Here is a 20465-nt window from a genome sequence, read left to right as displayed (position 1 = left end):
CCTGCAAGCGAATTGGTTGGAGCGCCGCTTCGTCATTCGGAGCGAGATCTTGCGCCTGTCATCACAAGCCAAAACGAAGAAATCAACGCGAAAAACGATCGACGTGGGGGGGAGAATTCTCACCTTGGCGCTTTTGTGGGAACTAGACAAAACGAAGAAGGATCGCCAAGAAGCCAAGAGTCGCATGGATGCGATGGTAGCCGAACGAAAGAAGAAGCGTGGAGCGGCGCTGGTGGTGTCTGCCGTTGTGTCGAGGTGGGCCCGTGTCGCTGCCACGATGGACCTCAAGCCCTTGCCTAATGGCCAGGTCAAAGCCAACCGCAAGAACGCTGTGGAAGTTGTAGTGTAATTCACCGCATTACATGAAATATCTTTGCATGTGATGTTGCACCTCCAATTGCACAACTTCAAAAATGGCACTGAAGTTACTCACAACTGTATAATTGCATTACCTGTTCGGATTTAATATTTTACTCCTGAAATTGCATAACATAACCACACAAAAAATATGCAAATGGGTATACAAACGTTAAGATAATAGTGTGCACCATTAACTGGTTCTCACTTTTTGAGTACATTTGCTTCGAAAATGGTATTTATGTCTGTCAAATCGACCTTGAAACACGGTTATTTGAATGTCCAATGAATCAACTCCGCTTTGGCTTCATCCAGCACTTTTCGGAATTTGATTCTGATGCATCCATGATGAGCTTCGTTCTTTCCACGGCAGCGCCTCGGAAAAAGTGTTCTTAAATTGGTTTTCTACGTTAACATCGTGATCGCTTTAACATACGAAGTACGGTACTGTACAGTCTACACGTTCAATTTAGGATTTGATTGGAGAAAACTCAATTTTATTACTACAGTGCTACTGTCGATGTCACTTCAAATTTGTATGGACTGTAATATATAGTGTGAGATTTTTGAGTGCAATATCTTTTGAGTCCTGAATTCCTATTGGCTAAATTACAATATGGTAAAGGAGAATTGAAGAATGCTCAGTACAGCAGCATACAGAACCCAACAGCATTTCACCACTATCTACGCATCCGACATAGACGACTGTACTACAGTGTATTGCTTGAAGTCTTTTGCCACCATCTTATACTTTACGTCCGCTCGCTTTTACTTAGCAGTCGATCAAAGATCTCAATTCCCCACGCAATCCCCCAACATGGCGACACAAATCGTCAAATGCGATTGGTTGAAATTTTATTCTCGGCCTAGAGGACACACTTGATCTATGTAAACATGTTGATACAGCTTTCATTTTATTATGGAAGGACGGTAATGGCAAGACAGGTCTTCAGGGCGGTTGACATACACGACCAAGACTATAGAGCACTTCAAACTGCAGCAGATATGCACACATCGCTCACAGTTCTATAGTATTGTACGTGGCTTCAAAACTACTACTATTATTTATTGCTTCCATGGTTAATTGCTAAATAACGCTGCGATTTGCATGTTATGAATAAGCAACGCATTTCGCCTTGTCAGAGATGAATAACGTGTGGTCGTGTGTCACTCCTCCCTGGCTCTTCACCCCAATCTAAATCCCTGCGATTTGATTGGCCCCCCGTTCCTTTGATAGCACGCCTTTTATCAGCGTCACAATCCCATTTTCACAATCATGTTCGCCAAGCTTGCCGTCTTCGCCGCCTTTGCCGTCCTCGCCGTCACTGGCGCGGCCCACAACTCGACCACGAACTCGTCCAATGTGATTGTGCCCAATAACTCGTCGCTTCCCGCCGCCGCCGCGACCCCGTACGGCCGTGTGTTGTTTGCCAAGCTATTGGAGCAGTTGAAAATCGAACACATCGACAGCAAGCCGTTGGACGACGGCGAATACAACAATGCCGTGAACGAGTTGGAAAACTTGTTGACGGGGAAGACTATCGGCAAGTCCAAGGCGGTGAAGCAGCAGCTCCGCGCGTCGCTTCGCAGCCTGTTGGCGCGCATGACCCCTGAAGAATTGGAGCAATTGTTCAACGACGTCGCGTTCGAACTCACCGTGAAGCTGTTCAAGAAGACGTTCGGTGACGAAATTGACGTCGACGCCTTGTCTGAAAACAAGACCGCCGCCAGCGATGTCGTGACTTTCGCATCGCAAAACGAAACCTTCACCGGCTTGTCTCGTTCCGACGTGGTGTACGTGGGCTCGGCCTTCGGTGGGTGCATCTTGTCCGTCGCTGCGGCGCTTGCCGTCATCGGCGCACGCAAGAAGAAGTCCGCTGCCGCGGCCGCTGAAGCCGCTTCCGACAACGTCGTGGATGAGATCGAAGCTGCTGAGAATATTGCCGCGGCCCAAAAGGACGACGACGTCGAAGTCGAAGACATCAAAACTGACTCCCCCGCCGTTGTCTCTGTCTAGGGTCGACCCTCGAGCCGTAACATTAATCGTTTTGAATTTTGCTTTCATTTTTGATAAATCAATCATATTATTACTACGTACTAGTAGTTATTAATAGTATTCCTAGTAGTATTAATACATACAGTTGTTGTAGTATACATACTCGTGTAAGGATCTCGAAGTAGAACGCCTCTACCGGTAACTGTAAACTGAATCGTTATTGTTTGCGGGTGCAATATGCACAGATGTGATACATTATGTTTAATGTACTCGAGTATTATCATAAAGTGCTCGTACTTTCAGTCGACACATATCGTGTTGTGGGTTTGTCTCTGACTGCCACATGGTGAAATCCGGCTCTCTAATTCGCTGAAATGGTATATTTATAGCCAATCATACGAGTTGAACACGACATCCATGCCTGCGACATTTCTATGAGTGATATGGATTGGCTGATGAAAAATCTGGGCTCTATAGAAATCATTTCCCTCGAGCCATTCTCCCATTTCGCCCGCCTGCATCAACATGAAACTCGCCCTCTTCGCCACATCTGCCGCCGTCGCCGCTGCCGCCCTCAACCGCACCAATGGAACCAATGCGACCCATGTTAACTCGACCAACAACGTGATCGTGTTTCACAACGGAACTAACGGTACCGCCCAAAACGCCTCCCGCGACGCCATCAAGTTCACTCAAGCGCACGAACGCTCCCGCTTGTTCGACTACGAAAACAACGATGTTGTGATTGTCGGGTCGGGTCTTATCGGTTGCTTGGCGGTCGCTGCTGTTGCGTTTGCTGCAGTGAAGAAGACTCGCTCGGCCTCGTCTGCTGGTGCCTCGGACGCATCTGTCTTGGCCGAAGATGTAGTGGACGAGATTGAAGCTGTGGAAAACGCCGCTGAAGAGCCGAAGGAGGATGCTCCTGCTTCCCCCTCTGACAAGGACGAAGATGTGCATCAAGTGTCCACCGACTCCCCGTCAGTTGTGTCCGTCTAAGTTCCGCCCCAGTGATTTATCTATTTGACATCACATTCGAGTAATCTCTTAATGCCACGTATGTTGGTCTTGTCTCTCTGGCTTGCCAGCCATTGTGTATTATTGTAACGATAGAATATATTACTAAGTAGACTCGACACAATCGCTGGAATTGTCTTTAACGTCAACGTACCCACGACATTGACCGAAATAACCTATGTTTGCCTATTTAACGTGTATGTCCTACAGGTGATTGGCTGATTTATCCACAGAATCGCCTGATCTTCATGCTGTTGACCAAGCTGGTTGTGGCCGCAGTGGCCGCCGCCTCGGTGACCTCCTCGCATGTGGCAGAGGCGAACCAGTCGTACGCTGTCAACGCAACTTCCCCGGTCGACGACATTCAACAGGTGTCCCCGTATGGCCGCGAGTTGTTCGCCAAGCTACTGGCAAATTTGAACCTTGAGCACGTCAAAGGCCATCCTCTCAGCACCCTCGAATATAACGAAGCTGTGGACGGCGTGGAAGACCTCATTCGAGGTCGATGGGCCTTTGATAAAGCGTTCCATTCGAAGGTCAAGCACGACGTCCGCCAGCTCTTGGCTCGCATGAATCCCGGCGAACTCGAACAACTCTTTGACGACGTCATATTCGACTTGACATTGGCCTCCTTCACTGAGAACGATGATGAAGCGAACGAGAAAGTCACCGTGGCGGTCCATGCACCGCAACTCTCTACCTCTGCTGCGGGGGGCTACGTGTTGGTCTTGGGGTTGTTCGTGGGATGCGTTGCGGGGGTTGCCGCCCTTGTCTCCGTCGTGGCCAATCGACCTGCGTCGGGAATTGCGTCCACTGTGATCACCGCCGATATCATCTTAGCTGAGATCGAAGACGCGGAGAAGTTGGGCAAGCAGTCGACTGTGGTTTGAGTGCAGTACCAGTACTGGTACACATTTGAGGTGCTAATTATGAGTGAATCAATGTGATCGTGTAAATCTAACGAAGCCCTTCAATCAGGTACATATGGCACCACTGTACACTAAACCGGTGGCGCAAGTTGGCTCCTAGGCGGCACATTTCAATTCCTGGTGTATCTCGACAACCTTCCCGTTAAATACATCAGCATGACGATGGCCACCCATTGTTGGTAGAGCGATTCACCGTACTGTAGAGTGGCAATGCATCATTCGCGCTGGTTGGAGTGTCTTTGTCGTCGTATCCAAAGCTCCATCCACTAAAAATTTCATTGACACAAAGTTGAACTATGAAATCAGCACCAATTTCAAGTGCCCAGACTTCGTCGCTTTTTGCAGTACAATGATGAACGCAATAACGTTAGCAGGTAAAACGGTAATCCCCACTCCGTACTTGTTTGTGGGCTTTCACACTGTGTTTAGGATCCCAAGCGATAGCTGTAACTACAGTACATACTGTACGACCTCCAGACCACACCTCACGAATAAGGTGCGCCTTTCGCCTCGTCTGAGTCCACGACTGGCTTGTTTCAGTGTTGCTTGCCACTGTCAACCCCACAACGACCGTCGGCCATACACTGTGCTGAACTACAGGATACATATTCTACCCAAAGAACAGACAATAATGTACTACGAGCCAACCAGTCATTCCAGATTCCACAGCTTCACAACCTATTAAATACTTGTACTACTTACTGTTAGTAGCCGTTACTACGTAGTAGTACAAATTAATACTAACTGGTACTAACGTTAGTATTAATACTACGTAACTAGTACAATACAGTACTACGTATGTAGTGTAGTACTAGGAGTAAAAGTGAGTTGGTTTATCCGACGAAATACTGTACTTCCAGTATCCATTAGAACAACTCCGCGGAATGCAGTAAACTTCGATTTTGCATATGAAATGCAAGTCAAAGCAAATGACAAATCGAACTTGATCTGTCGAGATGAAATTTCCACGAAAGCGGGCAGTCCAAGGGAGTACTTTGAGGTACTACGCAGTGTATGCTGCACGGGACATTCACAACGTAGACGCCTCCCATTTCGTGACGTTAGATGAGGTTGCGATTCACCTTCGATGTGTGACAAAGAATGAATGGGGTGATTTCTTGGCACTGAGAAGCATTCTCCTCAAAGCCACATGGTGGCTCGATACAAAAGTACCTGTACTGTGTGCGAAATTTTCAGTGTTCCAACGTTTATGTTCATCTCATGCTTTCCAACATCAAAGCAATATTGACCTTGTTTCTATCATACATAAACCCATTCATACATATGTATACTGTATCAATGCATAGTAAATACTATATTATTTACCTTACATATGAGAATGACCTTTGAACAGGAATGCTGTGAGTTGCACAGTTTTTCTCCCTCCAAGGCGCAAGGCTACTGCTTCCTTCCAGCGTAAGTCACGCGAACGGAGCGCCATCGCCCTGGACTCATCGTTTCATGCCTACCAAATGCAAGACGATGTCCGTGTCGTCGGAAGTCCTCATGCTTGGTCCAACGTGAACCCATGTGATTGGCGCTTGCACATCATCTGCGCCAGATTCAACGAGATACTCCCACTGCCCCAACCCTACCAGGAGTGGTTCCTCGACGATGATTCGCTGGATCTGAATCGTATTTTCTACGCCGGATACCGATTGCAACCCGCCAATCACAGGCCAGGAAAAGTAGCTTGCAATTTGATTTGGGATTTGTATACTTGCCTGGTCGCGTGACGTGGGTTGCGACCACCATGTGGGTCATTTTTCGTTTCTCGACCAACATCTTGGTGCCGCCGCCGCCGCACCTTCCTTCGTGTCCTTGTTGTCGTGCATAAACCCCTGTACATATACCATGGCACCCCAGTTCAATGAACCCGCAACCGCCGGCACACCTGCAGGCTTCCCGTCCACCCTCGGTATGTAGATGGACACACATAAACTTTGAAGTCTGCGTGAATCTTACGCTTATCCAGACTCGACGTCCCACAACGCTTCGACTTCGTTCCTGCATCACTCGTACGACAAAGTCCTGTCGACGTCGCGGAAGTTGCGCAAGTCGTGCTCGTTGCCAAACTGCTCTCAACGGCCTGGCGAGTGCATGCATTGCACATGTGACGGTCGATGCGGGCAACATGAAGGTGGAAAGTGCGGAGTGAGACGAGAAGGTAGTGGCAAGAGCTGCAAGCGCCTTGGTTGCCCCAAGGATGAGTCTTGTCTGCACAGTACCCGTGCCACGTGCTGTCATTGCCGCAACCTTGTCTCGTCCCAAAGCCGCAGCATGAAGGCCAAGCGCGCGACAGACGAGCCTGACTCCCTCCACACATCGTTATCCATGGATCACCTTTCTCATGCCTGCCCTGTCCCTTCCTCCATGGCAACTTCATCCACCTTCCTCGCTCCGTCGTCCTCCACGATGATGCATTTGTCACAAGCACAACCGGTCATCCAGGCCACCCCTAATGTTGTTGCCGCTTCTTCCGCGTTGGATATCAAGTCTACCAAGACCTTCCCGATCGATAAGAAACGCAAGTTGCCCAGTCCGGTGAATGCTGTCAAACCGCCTTCCAAGAAACTCAAGCAAACCGCAACTCCCAAGACTCCTCCTTCGGCCCAACATTCGGCGGCTTCGGTGGGAGTCCCGTCCTTGTGCGAGTACCCCGAGTGGTCCCGGCGTCGGTCTACGTGCAACTTGGTCGTGGTGGTCGAAGGCACGCAGTTCAACCTGCACAAGTTTCCCATGCTGATTGCGTGCCCCGAACTCCGCACCAAGCTCCCTTCCCTGTCCGAGTCCTCGGCATCGTCCGTCACTTTACTCAAGTACGCGCACTTTCCCGGGGGCGCCGCCGCCTTCGAACTCGCGTGCATCTACGCGTACACGGGTGGCTCCGTAGTCATCAATGCGTCGAATGTGGCGCTGCTCTACTGCGCGGCGCGCGTGCTCAAGATGCACGTGGGTCTCACCTCGCGGTGCGCGACCTTGCTCGAGACGCTTGCCCACACCGGCAGTGGCGACGACGCAGTCCACATGTTGCTTCAAGTGGTGGAAATCCGCAAGTGCCTGCGCAACCAAAGCACGGATCGCATGATGGCGCTGTGTGTCCACGCGATTGCGAGTCGGTACCCGTACGACGCGTCCACCATGTCTCTGATCGTGAAGCTGCCGTTCGACGTGTTCCTCCACATTACACAGCTCGTCCTGAACGACCGCCCCCACCACGATGCGACCGCCAACAACGTCGTCGCGAGATTGTGCGCCCAAGCGCACTTGGCGCAAGTGTTCCGCAGCGCCAAGTCGGCGGACAAGGCGGCGGAGCTCATCCGCGTGCTCGACGTGTTGCTGTCGTCGGACACGGCCGTGACCATGCAGCAGCAGTTCCCATCGACCCACCAACTCCTGGACGACGATGAGGGCGAGGAGGAAGAAGGGGAAGTCGTGGAAGACGACCTAGATGGGACGCTGATGCTCAACATCCCTCATGTGAAGATGGAGAACGAATGGCTCGCGGCTGCGCAATTCATCGCCGCCACCGCGCAATAGTAGGTCACGGGAGAACGAACATAGAAATTAGCATAGTGATAGAAAACGTAGAATTTGTAGCATACTGTAGTCAAAAGTCAGAGAACTAGAAACGAATATTATTAGAATAATTTACCACAGAATCCAAGGATTTCCAATATTACTTTCACGGTTTTTGTAGTACTTACTACTTCGAATAGTATTAATAGTGATAGGATTTCTAAAGATATTTTGATATCTCCATTCTACTACTAAAATATTTTATAATATTTAAAAATCAGATGAGTTGACAGTGAATCATATCCGAAACAAGTCGAACGCAAAGAACAAACGAAATGCGTGTCTGGCATGCGTGGATGTGTGCTGCCTTGGCGTCGGTCGCGGCGGCGGCGCCTGACGTGGCGTTCCACAAAGCATGTGCCTCGAACGATGTGAAGACAGTGGTTTCCATCTTGAAAGTGGCGCCCGACGTTTTGAACGAGATTGGCCCTGAGGGCGGACAGACCTGCTTGATGCGCGCTGTACTGTTTGGGGCAAAGGGGGTCGTGACCTACTTGCTCTCGAGCACGAATGTGGACGTGACTATTGGAGAAAAGGACGGGTACACTCCACTGCATGGAGCAGGGTTCCAAGGACGTGCTGAGATCGCCAAGATACTCATCGCACACGGACTCGATCCCCTCCATCAGCATGAAGACGGATACGCACCCATTCATCGAGCGGCATGGGGCGGTGAGAGGCGACACACGGAAACCGTGTACGCGTTCTTGAAAGCTGGGGTGCCGGCAGATCTCAAGGCGGGCGATGGCCGCACTGCTCTCGAAATGACGCATAGTCCAGCGACGGTGCGAGTGTTGACGGAACATGGCGCGAGCGGGGGAGGCCTGTAGAGTAGTCGTGTTCCATGTAGAACACCCCTTCAATTGTATCTCCTCAACGAAACGTGTCAATGGAAGTCTCAACGACGTGTTGCTGGACGCTTGACGGGTGCAGCATGATGACGGAGTTGGGTAGACCTTGACACAGGAGTCCCGGGTTGCATAAACATGCTTCCAGTCGACGGAAGCGCACACATACCCATCATGGCGATGATCTCTCCGCGAGGACGTAATGGCGCTACTTCGCACGTGGAGACGTGGTAGGCCGTACTTGGCGCCTGGTATCGTAATATTGAGGGAGTTACGACAGTTATTGAAATTATTAAGGATACTATTAACTCGAATACATATGTCTAGTGAAAATACAAAATTTAAAACATATTCATATGAAACGGAAACAAAATATATCTGGTCGACCATTTTACATTTGGCGGGCACATCACGACCATGGGAGGAGGTAGCGGCGAAGGTGCGACGGGGTACCCTACATGCAGCTCGAAGGAATCGTTCCTGGGGGTGGGTAACACGGAATGCATTGGGTCCCATCTGGGGTACGCGGCCCTGCTTTGTGCAATCATCGTTCTCTTGTCCTTCATCATGGACGTCGTCATCGAGTTCATTCGGCGAAAGATCACATGTCCTCAAATGATGCGCGTCGCGAACCGATTCTTTGAAGAGCTCATGGTCATGGGCGTCATTTCCATGGTACCCCATCGTTGTACTCGTCCTTCTCCTCTATCCTTGGCTGATGATATATCTTTGTGTACTAGTGCATCTTTGCCTTCAACACGAGCGGCGTGATCAACCAACTGAGTTTCGTCGTGTCGGGGCTGAATCCGTCGCAACTGCTCCATTTCCAGGAATTTTTCCACTATGTCGTGTTCATGACGGCCGTGTACTACATCTGCATCATGGTGGTGCTCATCGTCATTGCGACCGTCGTCCCGCGATACCTGTACGACCGACAGCACCCCAACGACGCCGCGCGGAACGACGACACCGCGGACGACTTTCCCCTCGAGTCCCCGTCCCGGTACAACGCATCGTCTCAGACGAACGGGGGCGGCGGTCGCATGTCCCATCGACGGTACCAGCGGCAACACTCTGGTACAACACCCATATCCTCCCCATTGAACCGCTCACCATCAATGCATATACAGGCTACGACTTTGTCAACGGCTCGCGCATGTACTACTTCCTTCGACAGCGATACAAGCGGGAAGGATGGTCGTTCCGATTCAACCTGGTCAAGCAGTTTGCATTGTGGAAGTCGTTCGAAGTGCTCGCGTACAACGTGTGCCAGTACCGGTCAGGGTACCTATACAAGAACCCGGCCGAGATGCAGCGCATCTTCAACCTGAGCGTCCGCGCGTCGCACGCCGTGGACTTTGGCCGGTTCAACACGCTGTGCACACGGAATATGCTGGCGACGCTCACCAAACTCCATTACAGCGCCTTCTTCATCCTCGTGCTGCTCGTCATGGCCACGGGGCTGCTCCACGCCACGTCCATCTACCTGTACATGGCGTTCGCTGCGCTTTTGTGCGCGATGAACTTTGTCATTATGATCAAGACCCTGCGCATCCTCAAGGGCATCGTCAAGGACCGCCTGCGCATCTTCTCTTTGGACGACATTGAGCGCATGCTGCCGCCGTCGTCCACGGCGCTTGTATCGCCCCCCCGACACGCCCCACGGTATCCCACTGCATCACTCGTTCACTTGTTGCTGATAAAGTTGCTGTAGAAAGCCGCCGTCTCTCAAAGTGGTCGCGCAACTCGTTCGCGCCCTCGTGCGCATGCAGATGTCCGTGCTGTGCCACCGACAGCTCCATTCCCACGACGCGCGCTTCTGGCTGCGCAGTCCCGCGTTCCTCTTGCGCCTCTTCCAGTTTGCCACCACCGGCCACGCATTCTACCTCGTCTGGCTCACGCTCGTCGTCGCCCACGACCCCCTCGTCCTCCCGTGGATGTACTTTCTCATGTTGACGTTCCCGATCGTGTCGATGCTCGTGATTACGCCGCTCACGATGCCCAGTCTCGTGCTCGTCATGAGTCTCACGGGGTTCTTTGTCGAGCAAAACCCATCACCGTCCCACGACGACGCTACTACTCCTACCTCTTCCAACCTTCTCTCGGCCAAAGATCGCATCCGAGTCGCCCGAAGGTACCTCTCTCTTAACAGTTTACACCAACTAACGGGATGCACAGGTCGTACTTGCGGTCTACGGATGACTGCTCGGACGTAATAGCCACCAGTCCAGTGCAAAGTCCAGCGAACAGCTCGACCCCACACATGCTGCTGCACATGTACGACGGCCTCCTCCATCCGTCGCCGCTGCCGTCGCCGCGCGCGTCGTCCCGCGGGAACTACCCCAATGCTGCTGCAATGGTGCAGTCTCCGGTCGCTACTAGTATGCTGATGGGTACTAGCGTCACCAACTACGCCAAGATGCAAGACGAAGATGAAGATGTCGACTGTGTGGGGGGGGCTAGTACTAGTAATACTACTACTACTACTAGTACGCCGTGGACAGTGGGGCTGACGCCGTTGAGCACCAGAACGGATACGAACCCGATCAAGATGTTTGAAAAGTACTGCTCCAGCTACGGCGGGTACCCCAGTCAACCCAAGCCAGAAGCACACGAAGTCTAGGGATTTTTAATAATACTAGTAGTAGTAACCCCGAAACTCCGTAGGTAGTTTGTCTTGTGAAGGGTACTACTAGTAGTACTATCGGGGGTTGAATATACATATCGAGAGTTGCTTAGCAACGAGAAATAGGTGTTATTTCTGTGGGATAGGTCGGTACTTGGGCAAATGCGCGCGCTTCTCTTCCATGGAAACGTCATCTTCGGGGTAGATGAGGATTATGCCCGGCTGGGGTGGCGCCAGGGTGAATGGAAGCGGCAGGTCGAGCGAGTCATGCGAAGGGGACGGAAGCGGCTCGACATGCTCGGGGGATGGAGGTTGAGGAGGACTAAGCACAATCGGTATGTGAATCATGGAGAAGGAAGATGTAGATGATACCTGGGAAGAGGCGGCGTCGGAAGTGCATGAGGAGGGGGGCGCGGCGGCGGGGTCATGCCGGGAGGAAACGGAATCATGGGCGGCGGTCGCATGCCAGGTGGGAATGGAACCATCGGTGGAGGGCCTGAGGGAAGGAAGCCCGGACGCGGCGGAGGCCCACCCATGGCCGGAAACGGAGGTCGAAGGACGCGGGGCGGCGGCGGCGGACGCAGCATTGGAGGCGGACCGACGCCGCCGGGACCTGCACCCGCAAACGGCGGGTATCCTGGAGGACGAGGCATGTGCATCATGGGAGGTCGTGGGGGAAACATCATGGGAGGAGGTCGAGGAGGAGGGGTATGCATCATCTGCTGTGGTTGCATGACCATGGGTGGAGGCGGAGGCATCAGGCCGCCTTCAACCCGCATGCGCTTGACAGGGTCGTCGATGATGTTGGTGGTCGCGGGCGTCTTGGTGGAGCTGTATCCCGGCACGCCTTCCATGCCGTAGACTTCGACCTCCACGGAATCTTTCCCGGGTTTGGCATTCGGAACATGAAGAATCGTCTCGTGGTGCACTTGGGCAATGTGCACGACCATGCCGCTGGCCGTCGAGAGCTTCTTGTTGCAGTAATTGCATTTGAAATGCCGCGCTTTCTGGTGCATGATCAGCACCTTCTCGTCGTCGAACACACGCTCGCAGTAGTAGCAGTAGATGCGCGCGATCTTGGTCTCCTCCACACCATCATCCCGCCTCTTCTTCTTTCCCATCTCTCAAAGTCTGTGGTGGAGTTGGGATGATGATTCGAACAACCCAAGATTATTTCTCGAGTTTTAGCCAATGAAATGCATTCTTACGAATTCGAACTCGGTGGCAAAGAGAGGCAACATGCCGCCGCCGCGCAAGCGTGGACGTCAGGATCTTGTCATCAGTGGGCAGAAGAAGAAGAACAAGCTGGTCGTAGACATAAACTGACTCGCATTAAGCATTCGAGGTAGGCTAGGCCAAGGCCTCGTCCGACGGAGGCCGTTCTAGCGAATTGCCCTGTGAACCCTATTTCATTGCACGGATCCCTGGACTTACAATGACTTACTGCACCAACCACACATGACGATTCAAAGGGTTATATGTACACTTGTCCACAAATGCGATGAAGATCCTGCTGATATCGTGTCAGGGGAGGAGGCTGGCCCATGCATGACGGACGCATCCATGGAGTATGAGTTCGCTGCACTTGTACATACACGTACCACCCACAGGCACACCGCGTCTGCTGCATCAACTCCACATACCATGTATCTCAGAACGTGAAGTTGACGTGGCCAACATAGATGCATGCCTCGCCCATGACCTCACCTGCTCGCCATTCCCCCTCATCCAGTGTATGTGCACTCATGGCATTATCACGGGAATTGCATTCCTCGCTGTGATTGGTGGACAGAGTGTTTCTTGACTCTTATTGGCTGAAAAGCCACCCCCGCCTCGCCAGTGGATGGCGACGAAAACATGTATTTCTGGAGGGAAAACCTCTGGCAATGCATAGAATAGCTCGATTGTGATTGGACGCGAGGAGTGATTGGTTGGAGGGTTTTTTGGCTGGCCCTTGTGGAGCGCATTAAACAGGAACAACCTCTGACATTCACAGAGCAAGCATGGGCATGTAAGTCGCCAGCACATGACGGACAAGAAAGATGATGATGGTGGTGATGATATGGACATGTTGTGTGTATAGTGTCAAGAACGGAAAAGTTGTAGTGTTGTTGAACGGCCGATACGCCGGCCGCAAGGCCATCGTGGTCAAGACGTACGACGAAGGCCACGGCGACCGCAAGTTTGGGCACGCGATCGTGGCCGGTATCGACCGCTACCCCCGCAAGATCACTCGCTCGATGGGCAAGAAGAAGGTGACCAAGCGCTCCAAGATCAAGCCGTTCGTGAAATACGTCAACTACAACCACATCCTGCCCACCCGTTACGTGGCCGACATTGAATTGAAGAAGGTCGTGGACGACGAAGTGCTGGCGACCCCCGAAGCCCGCATCGAATCCCGCAAGATCATCAAGAAGGTGTTCGAAGACCGCTACTTGAACCAAGGCGCGACCAAGTCGGAGAAGAAGGCCGCCGGCGTGTCCTTCTTCTTCAAGAAGCTCCGCTTCTAAATGTCCTCGTGCATCGCCTGTGCTCTGTTGACGGAAGCATCGACGTCGCGTGGGGATAACACTACAATACATGAGACTGTTCCTCGTCACAGGTGTACTCAATTACTACCCCGACCATGCTGTCCTTCAAACGAGAACACTCTTGATACAAGAACCTCCTGGATCATAGGATACGGTTTACAGCGTCGTATCCATGTCCTTTGCCGATACTGTACTATCATGCCACCACATGTTGCCTGTCTATTGTGGTCTATGGTCCATACCTAGTATTACTAGTATAGCCAATAGTATTACTAAGCGAGTGTGTTTCTACGAAAGAAGCTGCTCAAGCGTAGCCACAACCACGTCTATGGTCGGTCGCGCTGCAGGGTCCACGTGCCAGCACTGCCAGAGCACTCGACTCAGCGACGGAGTCATGCCAGTCAGCTTTCCTTCTAGATACGGGAATGTCTCCTCTGGATGGGTGGCCAAGTACACGTCACCTCTGACCAGTCCCTGTTGGTCGTACAGCGCTGCATGGGGCCTTTCGTTTGTCCATATCATCCCGACGACGACTGCCAATGCGAACACATCGCTCGGTTTCGTAGGCGGGTCTATCCTTTGGCGCCGCTCGGGAGCAAGGAAGGGCATGAAGTTGGGCACGCCGCTCGAAGGGATGCAGCACGTTCGCTTGGGTTGGTACAGGTGGCGTTGCTGGTGACGTTGCTGGTGGCGTTGCTCGTGCGTCATGAGGTGGAACACGTTGAGTTTCGCCCTCACCACGATCGTGTTTTCATCAAACGAGGCCGCGTGGTCCCGGTAGACGAGGATTTTGTCGGGATGTACGCCGCCATATGCGAGATTGTGCGTTGCATGCAAGTACTGCAGCGCGCGTCCGACGTCCAATGCCAAGCGCAGTCGAGTTAATGGTACCAATTCTACTGTTCGGGACAAGTACGCGCCGAGGCTGCCTTGGTCCAGGAACTCGGTGACGACAGCCACGTCCGACTGGGAGGTCTGCACACACCCGACGCCCACGACGGACGTGATGTGGGGATGGCGGAAGCGCCGGATGAACTCGACCGCGTCCAAGAAGCCGGATGCAGAGGACGACCGGACGACCAGCTTGTGGCCGTGGACCGTCACGACCTTGAGGTCTTGGTCGCCTCCTTTGAGCGGGTTTGGCTTGACTTGGTCCAGCGACGGCATCCATAGTTCAATCAAGTCTGGCCGAGAGGCTACAAGTCGAGAGGCGGCGGACGACGAGTGATTGGCGTCCAGGATGATGTCGTCGTCAATGTCGGAACGAACGAACGACGGCGTTGAAGAGCCGGCGGCGGACGCGACGACCGGCGCGGGTGGATTGGGTGTGAAAATGATGGAGGCGGCGGCGTACGGAACACCTTCCAAGTCGGGAGAAGGAGGAGGCGGACGGCGACGGGATCGCTGGATCAAGAGAAAGACCAGCAAGGCGACGACGACCAGACCGCCGACGATGCCCCCGACGAGGGGGGCCGCGGGAGATGAAGCGTCCGTCGGCGGTGGTTGGGAGGACGGACCCAAGACGGCTGCCTCGGGACCAAGAGCCGACGCAATGGTGGAGACAGGGCGCGGGGAGGACGTGACCAGATTTTCCACCGGCGCATTGGTGAAACGTGGCACGCCACAGGGAAATTCGTTGATGGAGGAAGAAAGAGTCGACCTGCAAACTGATGGGGTGGTTGTAGCATGGCTGATCCACCGGTCGAATTCACCTAAGATGGACGGGACTGATGCACCAAGGATGCGTGGGAGGTTACTGGGGACGCGGCATGATGAAGTATTGGAAGGACATTGCACCACGACGCGGATGCCATCGGAGCATGATGCGGGCGATGTAGATGTGCTGGGGTCGACTCCGCAGTAGTCCTTGTCCTTGGGGTCATTTGAGTTGAAGACACACAGCCCTAGGCATGTGGGTGGTGGCACCGTGGTAGTTGTGGTAGGCCGGATCGTGGCAGCACCGACAGGCATCGTGGAGGTAGTGGCGGCGCCGGCGGTAGGTGCTGGTCTGTCGGACATGGAGGTCGTCGACTAATGCGATTGCAAAAGAGCTGTTTACGTTATACTCCATTTTGGATTAATAAAACGCATTTATCCCAAGCAGATACTAGTATAAAACTGCTTTTTAGGAGGGGTGACTGCTCGTCGTCTACTGACCGTGAATGTAAGATTAAGTAACAGCGAAACGGAAAAAGCAAGGTGAAAGACGACCAACGTAGTACGAGTACTTAATGTCGGTTGCTTTCAAAAGCTCATAGCATGGGTATACCCTTGGTATTGATTAATGTTGTTATTACGTTATTAAATGGTGTAGGTTGGGTACTTTGGACGCTTTGTTGACATGGCAACCGTCCTTGTCGAAGTACAATAGCATGACCAAGGCATCCACCAATCAAAATCATAGAATGTTTTGAAGAACGCCAATCAGATTTCTCAGATGGTTTTAATTAACTACTACGTAGTATATAATACTATCATTCCATGTCAATACATTTGCCAAGTGCACTCGTCCAAACTATTATTCCTTGGTATTTTAATACTGTATTAATATAATTATACTACGTGGTAGTACTCAACGCCGACGCAATTTCAACCCAAACGGCGGCTGCAGTCGGACGCAAGGACGGATCGACCGACCAGCACGCATGCAACACTTCTCGAAGGCCCTCATTCACATCAATATCGTAAGGGACAGCGCGAGGATGAGTGACGAGGTGAACGTCGCCGCGGACCAAACCTAGGTCGTGGTACGTCGCTTCGAACGGCACTCGTCCAGTGAGAAGTTGTGCGATGATCACCCCGAGGGCGTATACATCTCCTGCAGCCGTATATGTCTTGGACTCGTGACGGGATTCCGGCGCGATGTACGGCACGAGCATGCTGCCAAGGCGATGGGCGCACTGCGGCACTTCCACAAACGCTTGGTCCATCATCGCAAGCACGTTCAACTTCGCGATCAACGTCCCTTGGTTAACATCTTCATGCAAAAGGACTTTTTCAGGGTGCAAGATGCCATAGACACAGCCCAGCGCGTGTAGATGCACGAGGGCGGCTGCGATGTCGGCGCACAGACGCAGTCGCTGGCGCCGCGGGAAGGGTGCATCGGCAGTGGACCGAAATTCAAGCACATGGTGATGAGTGAGGCTTCCCTTGTTCATGAACTCGGACGCTACAGCAAACTGGTGCGTCCAGTTGATGCGCGCAACGCCGGTGATGCGCGTGAGATTTGGATGGACGGGGAGCGCCAGGACGAGTTGGACAGCGCGGCCAAAGCGAAACAAATTGGATGGTTCCACCGTGGTATAGTCGATGCCTTTAAGAACATGTTTGTTTCCTTGGACCGTCGCAGCAACGAGGCCGCGACTCGTGCCTTTCACAGGTACCAGTCGGACGGCGTTCATGGAGAGCCATAACGATCGGAAAGCGTCGACCGAGTCCAAGTACTCGAGAAAGGTCGGCGACGTTGGGGAGAGGACTTGCTCGTCTGAAGGAATTGCTCGTGGGGGAAGGAGTGGCTTGGGGGACATCGCCATGTATGCATTGTCGTCGTCGAGGATGTCGTCGTGCGCGGCGGGGCCCTTGGTCGAGGGATCGCGGCGGCGGCGGCGGTGGCGATGGCGAACGATGACAAAGGACACGAATGCGACAACAAGGAATCCGCCTAAGAGACTGAGCAACGATATGGTCGACGAAGCGAGCGACGAGTCGGAGTGAGACGGCGGCGGCGGGGTCGTGGTGGCTGCGCGGGAAGTGTAGCTGATCGTTTCAGTGGTCGATGGAAGCTGTTGGGCCGTTGATACTGGCAGAGGGGGCGCGACGATGAAAGAAGAGTTGGAACATTGGAGGGTTTGACTGAGCTTGGAGGAGTTACGGGGCAGGCCGCATGAGGCAAAGGTGGTGGTGTTAATGTGGCCGGACAATGTAGACGGCTGCGGTCCCGTCGTACGAAGGATGCACGACGTTGCGTTCGCGGGACATATCGCGTAGAAGGATGAGCATTGCGATTCTCCTCCCCATGTCACGTTGATGGACGTGCACAGGTTCGGGTCGTCGCTGTCGATGCTGGTCGAGCACAGCACTGCACACAGCGGTCGTTGCGAGTCCGCAATCCGCGGGGATGTGATCGTCGCTACGACATGCAGGTGAGATTGTGATGAAGATGCCATGGGGTGGAGACGTACGATTCTCGTCCGCAGCATGCGCGGAAGAAAGCATGAAAGCCGCGGCAGCCACTGTTTGGACGCGGAGATGCATCATCCTACTGACAATGAAGAAACCTTGAACCAAAACGTGGAGATATGCTCCTACCATTCCAAGAAGTAGTCGCATATATTTTGACTTGAAAAGATATTATTATCTCATCGTTTGTATCGTATTCCAGCTCTACGAGATTCATGATTGAATCTTACTCGAACCAAGTTCAATTTTGCATAAATTATTTGAATATAGGTCCTTACATTTGTACCGGATTGAAATAGACAACAATCGTCAAAATAATATTCCTTTCCATACAAAAATCAAGTTTACTTGATCGAAACCCTGAATATTAATTTTCTGTGTGGGCACCATATTGTGGACTTTTGTATGCCAACCTGACTACAGTTCAGAGAATCAAATGTGGCAATTGGGAAAGCGAAATCGAGGGGTAGATGGGAAGGAAGTAACCAAATACGTGCGAGAGAGAGCGCAGCACCAGGTAACGGATGTTGCGCTCCATACTACATACGTCCTTGCCACATGTACGGTGCTCCTGTATCTTAGGCAGAACTCGTTGACCATTACAGCGGCAAGGCTGCCAGAGCCCGCAGAAGTTGGGACGCCGTCGGTCGGCGACTGGGGTCGACCTGCAGCGCCCTTCGCATTGTGGGTCTTAACGCGTCAGGTACCAGCTCCAAGTCGTATGGCGCCGTGTCGGGGTACTCTAGTAGATGCAGATCACCTCGCACTAGTCCCTTGTCATGATACAAGTCAGCATACGGCAACGTTCTGGTGAACACAAAGCCCAGCATGACAGCCAACGCGTACACGTCTGCCTCGGGCGTGAACTTGCCGTGTATTTTCCGGAGTTCTGGAGCCATGAACTGGAGGTGCAGCGACGACCCGGCGTTGCTGAGCAAGTTGGTCGTGCGAATGCCGTGGTAGTACGGGTAGAGAAGCGTGAGGACATTCAACTTGACGAGCGATCCATCGACGAGGACTTTGTCCGGGGCGAGAATGCCGAAGGCAACCCCGTGCTCGTCATGGAGGTACGTGACGGCTTCCGCGATGGCGACGGCGATGGCGGCGAGCTGGCGGCGATCCAGCGCCGTCTTTGGATTCAGAAGAAGGGATCCGATGGAACCCTGGTCCATGAAGTCGGTGGCGGCGCAGAGAAGCACGCCGTCGGTCGTGTCCACCAGAGTCATCCCATGCAGGGTCGTGAGGTGTTTATGACAAAGCGACATCCCATGGACAGCCACAAGTCCTTCCACGAACGCGCGGCGGGTGGACGGCGTCGCGTCCAGGTACGCCATGCCCTTGAGGACGATCTTGCGACGGAGTACCGTGGCTATGACGTGGTTGCTTTCGGCGCCTTTGAGCGGCGCCGTTTTGAGCTTTGGATGACACGATGCCACGTCATGCATCCAGATGGACTTCAACTTGGGATGAGTCGCCAAGTACCTGTGCAAGTGCTGGACGTTGGAGTAGTCCAACCCCGTCTGTGATGGTGGTGGACGTGATGGCTGGGAGCGAGGCGGCATCGGGGGGCTATACATGGGACTTCTGCGATGATCATTAGATGAGGAAGCGGCAGGGTTGTTGCGGCGGCGTCGAAAGAAGAGCAGACCCAGGAGGATCACAAGACTGCCAGCGATGATGCCGCCGACGATGGGGCCGACGGAAGCCGAAGAAGGAGATGACGACTCATTCGTCGTCGTTTCTGGCGGAAAAGATGCGATGAGTGCAGTCGGAGCGGTGGGGACGAGCGCGATGCAGTTGAGGATGTAGTTGGTTGTGTTGTTAGCGCTGTAGCAGACGGATTCGTGGACTGTGGAAGGCGATTCGTCGGTCCATTGCTGAGCAGGTTTCGCGGACGGACTGAACTGGCATGCAGCGACGTCAACAGGACATTGCACCATCAGTGCTTTGTCACAGGTTGCGATGGCTCGGGTTGTCGACGAGTTTAAAGGAACGGGTGACGGAATCGTGAAGATGTTGCAGGTAGGGAGGACTGGCGCCTCCATTCCACCTTGGGATTGGCTCTGCGGCGGCGGCGACGCTCCTGGGGCTGCACTTGTCGTCGGCGGTGGCTTCGACGAATTCTTGGTTGGAGTTGGAGTGGTTTGTACCAATGATGTGGATGCTCCTGGGGCTGCGGATGATGGTGCCAGCGGGAATGGCGCCGGTGCAGCGGTAGTGGTGCCCGTCGATGGAGGCGGGTCGACGACCAACGTTGCCATTTTGTCAAATGCGTTCGGTTATGGTGGAAGTTGTCTTTAACGTGTCGTATGTACGTTTTATTTCGACCCAAATCCCAATTACTGTCGTCGAACGAGACACAGACTACCTTCAGGTCCCTGACTATAACGACATATGTAAGATTTC

General features: G+C 52.9%; 12 protein-coding genes across 13 annotated transcripts in view; 8 read left to right on the top strand and 4 right to left on the bottom strand.

The window, feature by feature from the left end:
• The window catches only part of H257_13885 (hypothetical protein), a gene marked incomplete at its 3' end in the record, with an annotated part of 11888 nt that extends 11539 nt beyond the window's left edge, over positions 1-349 (top strand). The window contains exon 2 of the mRNA XM_009841572.1: positions 147-349. Within this exon, the coding sequence (XP_009839874.1) occupies positions 147-349 (203 nt within the window). The remainder of the gene's footprint in view (positions 1-146) is intronic.
• Positions 350-1610: 1261 nt separating this feature from the next.
• On the top strand, positions 1611-2452 carry H257_13884 (hypothetical protein). Its single transcript, XM_009841571.1, has one exon. The coding sequence runs from the start codon at positions 1634-1636 to the stop codon at positions 2372-2374; it is 741 nt and encodes a 246-aa protein (XP_009839873.1). The 5' UTR covers positions 1611-1633; the 3' UTR covers positions 2375-2452.
• Positions 2453-2831: 379 nt separating this feature from the next.
• H257_13883 (hypothetical protein) lies at positions 2832-3424 on the top strand. Its single transcript, XM_009841570.1, has one exon. It carries the CDS (start codon positions 2879-2881, stop codon positions 3347-3349), a length of 471 nt encoding a protein of 156 aa, XP_009839872.1. The 5' UTR covers positions 2832-2878; the 3' UTR covers positions 3350-3424.
• Positions 3425-3542: 118 nt separating this feature from the next.
• On the top strand, positions 3543-4348 carry H257_13882 (hypothetical protein). Its single transcript, XM_009841569.1, has one exon. The coding sequence runs from the start codon at positions 3616-3618 to the stop codon at positions 4255-4257; it is 642 nt and encodes a 213-aa protein (XP_009839871.1). The 5' UTR covers positions 3543-3615; the 3' UTR covers positions 4258-4348.
• A 1723-nt stretch (positions 4349-6071) lies between these two features.
• Positions 6072-7980, top strand: H257_13881 (hypothetical protein). The gene is made up of 2 exons (XM_009841568.1): positions 6072-6214; positions 6272-7980. Exons 1-2 carry the CDS (start codon positions 6151-6153, stop codon positions 7834-7836), a joined length of 1629 nt encoding a protein of 542 aa, XP_009839870.1. The 5' UTR covers positions 6072-6150; the 3' UTR covers positions 7837-7980.
• Positions 7981-8100: 120 nt separating this feature from the next.
• Positions 8101-8861, top strand: H257_13880 (hypothetical protein). The gene has a single exon (XM_009841567.1). It carries the CDS (start codon positions 8151-8153, stop codon positions 8703-8705), a length of 555 nt encoding a protein of 184 aa, XP_009839869.1. The 5' UTR covers positions 8101-8150; the 3' UTR covers positions 8706-8861.
• Positions 8862-9122: 261 nt separating this feature from the next.
• H257_13879 lies at positions 9123-11400 on the top strand. Of its 2 annotated transcripts, XM_009841566.1 has the most exons (5): positions 9123-9398; positions 9464-9800; positions 9854-10388; positions 10438-10857; positions 10902-11400. In XM_009841566.1, exons 1-5 carry the CDS (start codon positions 9141-9143, stop codon positions 11344-11346), a joined length of 1995 nt encoding a protein of 664 aa, XP_009839868.1. In that variant the 5' UTR covers positions 9123-9140; the 3' UTR covers positions 11347-11400. The 2 variants fall into 2 exon arrangements, with proteins under 2 accessions (XP_009839868.1, XP_009839867.1); XM_009841565.1 differs by lacking the exon at positions 9123-9398 and having other exon boundaries at positions 9413-9800; positions 10902-11346.
• On the bottom strand, positions 11384-12506 carry H257_13878 (hypothetical protein). The gene is made up of 2 exons (XM_009841564.1): positions 11722-12506; positions 11384-11671 (listed from the first exon to the last, which is right to left on the bottom strand). Exons 1-2 carry the CDS (start codon positions 12468-12470, stop codon positions 11479-11481), a joined length of 942 nt encoding a protein of 313 aa, XP_009839866.1. The 5' UTR covers positions 12471-12506; the 3' UTR covers positions 11384-11478.
• Positions 12507-13287: 781 nt separating this feature from the next.
• Positions 13288-14003, top strand: H257_13877 (hypothetical protein). The gene is made up of 2 exons (XM_009841563.1): positions 13288-13360; positions 13433-14003. The coding sequence occupies exons 1-2, from the start codon at positions 13353-13355 to the stop codon at positions 13857-13859; spliced, it is 435 nt and encodes a 144-aa protein (XP_009839865.1). The 5' UTR covers positions 13288-13352; the 3' UTR covers positions 13860-14003.
• A 104-nt stretch (positions 14004-14107) lies between these two features.
• On the bottom strand, positions 14108-15978 carry H257_13876 (serine/threonine protein kinase). Its single transcript, XM_009841562.1, has one exon. The coding sequence runs from the start codon at positions 15897-15899 to the stop codon at positions 14169-14171; it is 1731 nt and encodes a 576-aa protein (XP_009839864.1). The 5' UTR covers positions 15900-15978; the 3' UTR covers positions 14108-14168.
• Positions 15979-16403: 425 nt separating this feature from the next.
• On the bottom strand, positions 16404-18168 carry H257_13875 (TKL protein kinase). Its single transcript, XM_009841561.1, has 2 exons — positions 18062-18168; positions 16404-18009 (listed from the first exon to the last, which is right to left on the bottom strand). Exons 1-2 carry the CDS (start codon positions 18135-18137, stop codon positions 16439-16441), a joined length of 1647 nt encoding a protein of 548 aa, XP_009839863.1. The 5' UTR covers positions 18138-18168; the 3' UTR covers positions 16404-16438.
• A 177-nt stretch (positions 18169-18345) lies between these two features.
• Positions 18346-20349, bottom strand: H257_13874 (serine/threonine protein kinase). The gene has a single exon (XM_009841560.1). It carries the CDS (start codon positions 20318-20320, stop codon positions 18659-18661), a length of 1662 nt encoding a protein of 553 aa, XP_009839862.1. The 5' UTR covers positions 20321-20349; the 3' UTR covers positions 18346-18658.
• Positions 20350-20465: the final 116 nt, after the last annotated feature.

The sequence above is a fragment of the Aphanomyces astaci genome, assembly GCF_000520075.1.
Source record: "Aphanomyces astaci strain APO3 unplaced genomic scaffold supercont1.51, whole genome shotgun sequence".
In the NCBI taxonomy this organism is placed as follows: domain Eukaryota; phylum Oomycota; class Saprolegniomycetes; order Saprolegniales; family Verrucalvaceae; genus Aphanomyces; species Aphanomyces astaci.
The sequence above is the reverse complement of the archived record's forward strand: the minus strand, read 5'-3'. Positions and strand labels throughout refer to the sequence as shown.